This window comes from Galeopterus variegatus, unplaced genomic scaffold, assembly GCF_000696425.1.
Source record: "Galeopterus variegatus unplaced genomic scaffold, G_variegatus-3.0.2 Scaffold861, whole genome shotgun sequence".
NCBI classification, from domain to species: domain Eukaryota; kingdom Metazoa; phylum Chordata; class Mammalia; order Dermoptera; family Cynocephalidae; genus Galeopterus; species Galeopterus variegatus.
In genome coordinates this window covers 363259-374504 of record NW_007726972.1, presented here as the reverse complement: position 1 = coordinate 374504, position 11246 = coordinate 363259, and the positions used below count along the sequence as shown (strand labels likewise).

At 33.0% G+C, this 11246-nt stretch overlaps 1 protein-coding gene across 1 annotated transcript in view; it reads left to right on the top strand.

Moving 5' to 3' along the window:
* The window catches only part of CALCRL (calcitonin receptor-like), a 117319-nt gene extending 110460 nt beyond the window's left edge, over positions 1-6859 (top strand). Inside the window, exon 16 of the mRNA XM_008572988.1 lies at positions 3833-6859. Coding sequence (XP_008571210.1) covers positions 3833-4048 — 216 coding nt within the window. The 3' untranslated portion in view covers positions 4049-6859. The remainder of the gene's footprint in view (positions 1-3832) is intronic.
* Positions 6860-11246: the final 4387 nt, after the last annotated feature.

The following is an 11246-nucleotide window of genomic DNA, read 5'->3' as shown; positions in this document are numbered from 1 at the left end:
AATCATATTGAAATCGAAATTTCAAATTGACTCTTTTATTTAGAAAGAGTGACCAGGCAATAAACAAACTAGTGCCTAACACTCCTGTTACACTCTATCTGTGTAAGCAAAAGAGACACAGAACCTTGATCTTCTGCCATGTCCTAAAATTGAGAAAATTTTGGCATTGGAAAATTAAATAATACAAAAATCTTTGAGCCAGGTTGTTGCCAAATCCTTTAGTTCTTCACAAATCTCTAATATCTGTTCCCTTTTCTTCATCTCTGGAGATTCAATCCCTGTGTGAGTATGATTCCTTTCTCATCTTAAGAAATACTATAATCCCTCCCTTTCTGTCTCATTGCCTCTTAGTTTTTCCCACTCTCATAACGTGAAGAAACAGCTGCCAGTTTCATTTTGTGTGGTTCCAACTATGTCATGTACTTCTTAAAATCATTTTCTCAGGCTTAGTTTCCTTCTTTCTTTCCACATTAGGTCAAATGGCTTGCTTTAAAAGCTGCACTTTTTTTTTTTTTTACTCTCACCTTTCACTTATTTTTTTGCCAACTTCTTCTATTAGTGTTTTTCACTAGTTAAGTAAGCTTGGCAAGTGCTCAGGCCACTTTCATTTCATCCTCAGTCTACTTAGACAAAAATGTGAACTGTGAACATAAAGTAGGCACTCCAGTCATAAAAAGAGTGTATCTAACAACACCCGAGGATAGATATTTTTATAAAGTTAACAGAAATATTTGTTGAGAACAACTGAACCCACATCCTGTAATGAGAAGTAGGTGAAATTTTTATACAAAGCTATATTAAATATTTTTCAGCTGATTTAGATTAAGGAATATAAAGTTGTTTCCTTGTATCAGACGTTAATGGGTACATAAAGTTGTAATGTTATATTTTAAACATTTGGCCTTACTACTTATGCATATACAACACTCATGCATAAAACAATGGAAAACATATTCATATCTTTAATGACACCAGGCTGTCTTCTTTAGAATGACATTTTTATACTGTTACCTTTCCCCATTAAAAGTTTCTAATTTAAAGTTTATTGACCGGCCACTTTAATATCCTGTTCTATGAATGTGATACCACACTAGAGGAAGCAGATGAAAATGTAACACCCCTGGGCCGGCCCGGTGGCGCACTGGAGAGTGCGCCACTTGGGAGCGTGGCGGCGCTCTCGCCGAGGGTTCAGATCCCATGTGGAGACCGGTTCCCACTCACTGGCTGAGCGTGGTGCGGGCGCAACACCGAGGGTTGCGATCCCATTACCGGTCAGTAAAAAAGACAAAAAGGAAAAAAAAAAGAAAGAAAGAAAATGTAACATCCTTATTCAGAATAATATAAACAAACAGAACTCTACAAAGCCTATGGGGCTTTAATTGGGTTTATTTTTAACTTTAATAGATAAGACCCACAATTAAGGAACTTGGCTTTCCATGGTTTTTCTTGCAAGGAAGAAATTGAGTGATGACCTTAATGAAAGTATATATTTCAAGAGCAAACAAATATTTCAAAGCCATTTTGGCTTTTATAATTAATTTAAACTTTCCTTGTTAAGACAGTAAGTACTAGACTCACAACTAAGACATTTCTTCCTGTCAACTTCTTAACATTTATGTAGAATCTTTTATACAAAGCTGCATTCCACTTCCTTTCAGCCAGAAGCTATATAGTTTATGTACTCAATCAGCCCAGCATTTAGCAACAAAGTGAAGAGAAATTTATTAAGCATAAAAAATCAGGATCAAAAATAATTCCCATCAGAAATATCTAGATAATTGGTTAAAAGTTATTTTGTTTTAAATCTCTGAATATTTATTTAAAATTCGCAATATAAAGCCATTTTGTCATTTGCTTATGTTCTTGAAGATATTACATATGCAGATATTATTTTTAAATTACCTTAATTTAAATGTTTTATTTGGAGAATTTAGAAGTACATTACTAAATCACGTGGGAAACAAAGTATAATTTTTTGCAAGATAAAAACATTTATCATCCTATAAATGCTTTTGTTTTCAAAGCACATTTACATAAATGTAAATATTTCCTTCAGATACGGTTACCATATTTAAAGAAATGAGCTTTGAAAGTTCTGAAGTTATGGAACTTCCTAGTAATCTAACTTTTAAAACCATGTAATTGCATTTTAATTGTACAATTTTTGAATAGAGAGAAGCTAACTGGAAATTCTAAAAGCTCATTTTGAGTATGGCCTAAGCAAATTGTTGTCTGTATTTTCTCCTTCTTTTTCTGCTACCTGCTAAAACATGAAATGAGACTGTAAAACTTTGTGTTCATTTTAAGTGATGGAGTATGGGACACTTTAATGGGATTTTTAAATATTCCATGGATCTACAGACATCCTGGGAATACTTATTTGCTATAGAGTGTTTGTAATTTGGCCAACTGAGTTTTCTTGGCCTATTACACAAGAAATGAAAAGAAATAAGCTCTTTTTAAAAATTGAATATTGATTTTATACATGAATATAGTGAATAGAAAGTTGAGAAACTATATATAAGTAGCAGAAAGTTAAACAAGTATCACATGAATATGTTTATAGTACATGAGTTACTGGAAAAATTGCTTTTTGATGCTCAGATTCCCTTTGGGGAAGTAATCAAAGGACTAAAGATCAGCAGATAGCTTGGGGAAGACCACTCAAAACAGTACACACTCTGGGTAGACATAGGCACTTGTCTAATATGCATATGCATCTAGCTAATACTTTTGTAACCTAGAAGCAGACTGCCCCAAGCCAGTCTGCTCACTCATTAGATCTGGAAATGTCTTTTTTGATGCTCAGATTCCCTTTGGGGAAGTAATCAAAGGACTAAAGATCAGCAGATAGCTTGGGGAAGACTACTCAAAACAGTACACACTCTGGGCAGACATAGGCACTTGTCTAATATGCATATGCATCTAGCTAATACATTTGTAACCTAGAAGCAGACTGCCCCAAGCCAGTCTGCTCACTCATTAGATCTGGAAATGTCCAGGTGATTGAGTTTGAGGACTCTCATTTGTGTCCTCTGACTCAACATGAAAAAAATTGTCTTAGTGTCTTAAGTTTAAATAAAACAAATTAACTGTATATGACCTACCTAAGTCCTGATCTGTAATCCCAAACAGAGAAGAGAAAAAAGTAATTAAACTTGAAATTCAGGCAAAAGAGAATCCAAATACATAAAAGTGGACATAAACTTCTTTTTCACAATATTCATGCCATTTGTAATTATTTGTCCAACACCTTTCTTCCCTCTTGGTAGTAGACTCCATGAAGACAAATACCCTGCTTTTTTTCTTTTTTTTTTTCCAGAATGTAGCATAATTTCTGGCATATAAGAATCACTCAATAAAAGGTTGCTGCTTCTGCTAATGATGATACTAAGAATTTACATTCTCTGTATCCCTAAATTCTTTTTCTTTGATATCATTTCCCTCTTTTTTTATACTCATGCTAATTATCTTATCATTTTATTGATAAAGATATTGATATAAAACTAGATGTTGTACGTCTTGTAAGTGGGGGTCTATATTAACTATTTGACAACAATATATACATCTGCATTGTTAAAGCTTTGAAGACAAAGCATGGAAAGAAAAAATGGAATATAAAAGTACAGAGAATTTGCAATATATTTTCTAATATAAAGATGGTTTACTCAAATTAGTTTTTAAACTAAACAAGAAAATAAGCAATATTATTCATTAATTCACTCAATTTTTAAAAAAGCTTTTTTATAAAACTTATTTTATTGTTCAATTACACATCTTTTTTTCGCTTAATGGGTTGCTCTTGTTCTTTCTGTTTCTTTTTGATTGATAGGTTCAAGCAATTCTGAGAAGAAACTGGAATCAGTACAAAATCCAATTTGGAAACAGCTTTTCTCAAACAGATGCTCTCCGTAGTGCATCTTACACAGTGTCAACAATCAGTGATGTTCCAGGTTATAGTCATGACTGTCCTAGTGAAAACTTAAATGGAAAAAGCTTCCATGATATTGAAAATATTGTCTTAAAATCAGAAAAGCTGTATGATTGAAAATAAAGGAATCATTGTCTGTTTCGTGCCACTCTAACTAAAGGACTTGGATCCATGACTTTATGGCCAGAAGACGTTAATATTAATGAGTTTCTTGATGCTATAAAGAAAACCTTCACATGAAATCAGCAACGTGTTGATAAATGTTTAACAACCAGTTCTCCAGGGGAAAAAAGCTCTGATTTGTCATGTTTGCCAGTAAATACTCCCACCCTGGCTGATTTCAAGCTACCAACCTGACATCACTGAATGTGGAACTGGAAAAAAGATAAGCACAATCAACGCCTGTGAGCTGGTGTGAGCCAGATCAAGCATGCCCCTGCATGAATGCACAAATGACTGTGAAAGTCCATATACACATTGGGCATGATTCTACTCTTGTTGCCTCAAGAGACCTAGCTAAGGTCTGTAGACATGGAAGGAAATTAACTTTTTGTTTGTTTTTTAAATCTCTGACCCATCTTCATGGGTGTTTTTTTTTTTTTCCCAGAAACTACTCTAGCCCCTTTTGTAATTACCCTCTCAGGTGAACCCTACAAAGAGTTAACTATCCCTGTGGCTTACCTTCTTTTCTCTAAGAAAAACAATGGAGCAGAATTGCTACTAGCTACTCATTTGCTCATATGTCACAGTTATATCCTGTGACATATTTGTTTTTGTGAGCTGGTGAACAGAATGTGTGATACACAATCCTCCTTCTGTATCCTTAGGGAGACCAACTTGGTTGATGCTACAAAACACCTTACTAGCTCCTTGCCTGTCTTACTACACAAGTGGGAGGGAATTGGTTTCTCTGTTATCTGTAAATACAAACTTTGCCCCTTCCATTTCTACAGTGTAGACAAGTTAGAAATCATTTTACGTGAAGGATATCAATGAAGGGTTTCTTATTTTCTTGGAAGTTTGTAAAAAAAAATTGCAAAAAATAAGCTTGTAAATAGGTAAATTTTTTAAAGCAAATACATAATGCATGTGAGTATCTGATACTGTGTCTGGGCTGATTTTATAATAAAATAGAGTCTGGAATTCTATATTTGGTAAATATTTTAAAGACAACCAGATGCCAGCATCAGAATTTTGAGAACTAAAGGAACAGAAATGTCTGTGATAAGATATAAAATATTTATTTTTAAAACACAAGGCCATTATTTTATTGAATATATTAGCTGTAGTGACCCATACCTTAATAATAGGTGTGCTTGACATATTTCTTCATTTCATTTGACAATGAACTTGCATTCTAATCCAGAAATTATAAACTACTGTAATAAATGCCAGTCTGCTACTCTTATGGATTTTACCCCATTAAAATATTTCTTTACTGACTTCTACTAGATGAAGATACTGGCTTTGGAAATATCCCAGATTATTAAAGAAAAATAAACTAGAAGAATACAATATATATCAATGTTTTAATATTTTAATGGAGCTACTATATATGATAACAAACCAGTGAAAGACTTGAATATATTATTGAGGAAGAATTGTTGTCAGACAGACGTTTGTGGAATCATTAAATTAAGATGGAAGAAAGCCTTTAAAGTGACTTCTCAATAGGATCCAGTTTTCCAAATGTTATTTTCCACTGAAATCACTGGAGAATAAGAATGTTCAATTAGTAAAAATCAATGTTGGAAGAAGTCATTATGTGCATGTGTTTTTGAAGTGTGTCAATCTGCTTAAAATGGATTAAACTAATGATTTAGTCATCATAAATTGTTTCTTTAGCCGTCAATAGGTGGTGAGTTCAGAAGCCATTTGAAATTGCCAAGGAAAATTATTTAAATTAGTAATAATTAACATATTAAATGGTCTGGTCAATACATTAATAATTTATAGTTTATCTATACATGTAGAGGTGTTATTAAGTTACGTTCAAATTTATGGATTTCATAGGAAGCTGTTGTGAAAAGGAATGCAGGCTGTTCTGGACTTCCAACTGCATAAATTATATGAAAATTCCTTCTAATAAACTCAATTGTTAGCTATTTATTATTCAAAGATGCAGATTCAAATCATCTGCTGACAGTGTTCACATATTTCAGCATCCTTCTAGCCAAACTGTCAAGTCTGAACCATAAATGACAGTAGTAAATGTTGAATTATCAGAGAACATTTTATACTAAAATGATATTTTAATTTTCAAGTTTTTTTTATTGAGCTTCTATCCTATTATATTTAGATCAGATTTCTTTTATTGAAAGGGCTCATCTACTGTACAGCCTTCAGGTTTGTGATTAATCAGAATTAGTTTTGTACCCATATATTTTTAGTAGTAAAATTTTTAAATGTTAGACTTCTCTAAAGCTGAAACACTAATTAAGATCTTTGTACCTTATTCACAAAGAAAAGTAAATCTGATACTTTTTAAAAGCTAACTTCTTTGGTGTCTAAAAACTAATTTGGGAAATTTCTAGCTTTTAAAATATACAACTGTCATTTTTCAGCAATCACTTGTGAAAGTCACATTTTAATTTTCTAAAAATTCTAATATGTCATTTTTTTCCAAGTTATTTTCCAGTGCATTTATTCATAAAATGTTCATTCTGGAATTTACTGTTTCTTCAAACGTAATCCAATGTACATAGAATTAGTGATAGCTGTAGTGCTGTATTTATTGCTTGTAATTTTTTTTAATGTGAACTTATTTTAGTTTTCTTTTGGTTTTAATCTGGTAATAGAAACCACCATTTATCTGTAAAACATATTCAAGATATTTTGATCAATTAAAACAACTCATGTTATGCCTTCTTAATGTGTATCTCTATTTTTTCCTTGTATGAACACATTAAAGTTATGAGTTAAAGTTGATTTTCTCTCATTTATTGGAGTATAGAATTATCTAATTATAAACATAATTCTTACAGCAATCATTGGGATACTACTTAAAATCAATGAATATATCTCTATAAAGTCTTCAATGAACCAGTAAATGAATTCAATAAACCAATTAAGAAAAAGTTTATAAATATATTCTACAAGCTAGAAAAATCTTAATAAACTACATGTACACAAATTCCTTCTTATGCTGAAAGAAGAGAAAGGATGCCCAGAAATAGGAAAATGTTCAGGGATTTGTCTCCTTTTGCCACTATACTCCATAGTGTAGTTTTGTATTAAATACCAGAAAGAAAACTAATGAAAAGAGCTTTTAAAGATAACTTTTAAAAGAGGGCAAAATTATGACTCTCACACAAATAAAAAATGAAGACGTGTCAAAGATTTTGTTTAGCTCAATAATTACTAAGGGAACAAATAAGACATTACAAACATTCAAAGGAGAATTCAAAATATCACATGTATATAAAAATATAAAAATGCTGAAATTAATTTAGAAATTAATGCAAAATTGCTGTATCTTTAGGGCAATAATCAGCTGCATTCCACTGAATACCTTATTTGTATGTCTATGCTCAAGAATAATGAACAGTATTATCAGTTTTCTGCAACTAATATACCAGTAAAATATGTCAAAATAAGTAAAGATGGAGATAACCCAGACGAGCACACTAAAAAGCACTAGGAAGGACATTCCAATTACTGTAATATATATCTTATATTATGATGAGAAAGCAATACATCACACATACACACCCACACAATACTGTAATATATATTAGAGTATTAGAGAGGGGATTATATATATATACACATTTCAAAAACTTTTGCAATTTCTTTCTTTTTGTGATTATAATAATCTCAAAGAAAGAATATTTTTTTGTAAAGACATTTTGAGTTTTACTGAAATCTTACATGAACAAGAAATTGGAAATATGATCACATCAAAGAACAAATTGTCACAGTTTTGACAATTAAGCCAAACAAATTTTGTAGAGAAGATTTCGAAGTGCGAAGTTATAATGATTTAAAAACACAGTTAACCTACTTCTCAGTTAAACATATAAGCATAGGTCATTTTTAATACAAGAAAACTTAAATTTGATAGCTTTAATTTCTTTTTTTTTTGCAGTGTATACTCACATTTGAAAACCAATAATAATTCTTTAATATAATCAAACATTAAACATGTTTAAATTTCTCCAATTCTCTCCCCTTCCCTCTTTCTTTCCTACAATTGATTTATTTATATCAGAATCCAAACAAGTTCTGCTTCTTGCATTGGTTGCTATGTCAGCTGTCTCTTAAGTTTCTTCTAATCTGTGGGTTCCCCTTCATCTCATATATTTCTCCATTACCCCATAAAGTTTCCCAAGGTCTGGATTTGCTGTCACCATCCCAGTAGTGTCATTTAACATGTTCCACTGTCCCCTGCATTTCCTGATTATTGGTTGTTGGATCCTGAGTCCTGGTATCACTCACGTTAGATTTGGCTTCAGAGGTATATGTTCTTACTGCAGGAGGCCCATTATTTCTGATCATCTCTCAATGACACTGGCAGATATTGATGATCATTTGCTAGATCTATTATTTCAATAGAGATTTGTAAAGTACCATATTCTAATTATTTTATTCCCTCTTTATTTACTAGCTGGGATACTTCAATAGACAGAAATGTTCCCTCCTCAGCTATTTATGGTTACCATGAGGAACAATTTATACAGGAAGACAGGGTGAATGTTTAACACTTCCCTTTTACTTACTAGTTCAAGAAAAATGAAATGTTCCCTCCTCAGCTTGTTCCCTCCTCAGCTATTTATGGTTACCATGAGGAACAATTTATACAGGAAGACAGGGTGAATGTTTAACACTTCCCTTTTACTTACTAGTTCAAGAAAAATGAATTGTTTCCCTATCATCTTCCAAAGAGACTGAGAGTTTGTTTGCTTTTTTTGCATTGGATTTTTGTGGTGGTAAGTATTAGCTTTCTCTGTCCTGTCTGCATTTGTTCTACCAGTAGGTTTTGTTCTTTCTTGTGTATCTGGTAGTGATATTATTTTTCAGATTCCTGATGCAGGACTCCCTTGAGAATTTCTTGCCAGGCTGGTCATGTGGCGGTAAACTCCTGCAGTTTTTGTTTGTCTGGAAAATGCACTACATCTCCCTCATTTCTGAGACATAGACTTGCTGGGTATAGTATTCTTTTCTGGAAATTTTTCCTTTTAGTATTTTGAATATTTCATCCCCTTTTCTTCTGGCTGTAGAGTTTCTGTTGAGAAGTCTACTGTTAGTCTGATAGGGGCTCCCTTATAGGTGACTTGACACTTTTCTCTTGCTTCTTTTAGAATTCTCTGTTTGTCTTCAAGCTTTGCCAGTTTGACTATAATGAGCTTTGCCAGTTTGTCTTGGAGAGGATCTTTTTGGCTTGAATGTGTTTGGGCATACTGGATCTGAAGGCCTATGTCTCTCCCTATACCTGGGAAATTTTCTGTTATTATTTTGTTGAATAGATTTTTCATTCTTTTTCCTTTCTTCTCCCCTTCTGGAAATCATGATTCGAATGTTTGTGAGCTTAAGTTTGTCTGCTAGCATTCTTAGATTTTATTCATTTTTAAAATTCTTTTCTTCTTTTTGTCTGCCTGGATTATTTCAAAAAGACTATCTTCAAGATCAGAAATTCTTTCTTCTGCTTGTTCTAACCTGCTGTTTAAGTTTTCAGTTGCATTTTTTATTTCATTGAAGGAATCTTCCAGTTGCATGAATTCTGCTACATTCTGTTTTAAGGTATTAATCTCTTTGTAAATTTCTTCCTTCATATCCTGGGTTTTTTGTTTTTTTTATTTTGGTTTGTTTGTTTGTTTGTTTTCTCATTTCTCAGTCTAACTGAGTCTTCTCATATTTTAGTGAGTTTCTTTAAGATAGTTGCTTGGAATTCCTTTTCAGTCATTTCAAGGGTTGCCTGTTTTATAGGGTCTGGTATTTGAGAATTACTGCATTCTATTGGTGATGCCATATATTCCTGGATTTTCATATTTCTAGTTCTCTGTGTTGATGTTTGGTCATCTGGTAGAGCAGTTTCTTCCATTACTCTAGAGTGGGCTTTGAGGAGAGAGATTTTCTCTTCTTTTTTCTGGTCTCCTCTGGTGACTCTCTTTGTATCAAAGCAGTTGAGTGTTTGGCAGGCCACCTGTATGGTGGCTGTGGCTACTGCTGTGGCATCGAGTTGCTTTTGCAGCAGCTGTGTCTGTGGTGGGCCCTGTATGTGGAAATTGTGTTTTCAATATGCTCCTTGCCTGCTTCCAGGTGGAGGGGGCTGCCCTCGGCTCCTGCCTAGGACCCGAGGCATGCTCCTTGCCTGCTTCTGGGCAGAGGGGTCTCTCAAATAAAGAATATTCTTGATTACAAATATTGTTAGTCTCATGAAACTTGGTTTGACTATTTCATAGGTGTACAAGAGTGTTAATTTACATTATAGTGCTTCTCAAGTTTATTCCACAAATCTATAACCATATTGCATTTTTAACAGCTTCATTGAGATAGGCTTCACATACCGTATAATTCACCTATTTAAAGTAGTTTTTAGTATATTAGTATATTTTAGTGTATTCACATATAGGCACTACCATCACTACAATTTTATTACATTTTTATGATCTTGAGAAGAAACAATGTATCCTTTAGCTATTACCCCCTATTCCCCCATCCCTGCTCCCACTTCTGCCCTAAGCACCACATATTTACTTTCTGTCTCAACACATTTCCCTATTGTGGGCTTTCATGTGAATCAAATCATATAGTATGTGATCTTTTGTAACAGATTTATTTTCACTTATGTTTTCAAGGTTCATTTGTGTTTTAGCATGTATCTGTATTTCAATCCTTTTTATGCCTGAATAATATTTCATCATATAGATATATCTCATTTTATTTATCCATTTGTCTGTTGATAGACATATGCATTGTTTCTACCTTATGCTTATTATGAATAATGCTGCTATAAACATTTGGGTGCAAGTTTTTGTTTGGACATAAGGTTTAATTTCTCTTGGGTATATATCTAAGAGTAGAAATGCTGGATCATATTGTAACTCTGTGTTTAATTGTTTGAGCAACTGCCAGACTGCTTTCCAAAACAACTAGATAATTTTACATTCCCACCAGCAGTGTATGAGGGTTCTGATTTCTCCACATGCTCCCCAATGCTTGTTATCTGTCTTTTCTTTTTATTTTACACATCCTAATAGGTGTGAAATGAAATCTTGTGGTTTTAATTTGCACTCCCCTGATGCTTAATGATATCAAGCATCTTTTCATAGGTTTATTGGCCATTTTTATATCTTCTTTGGAAAAATGTCTATTC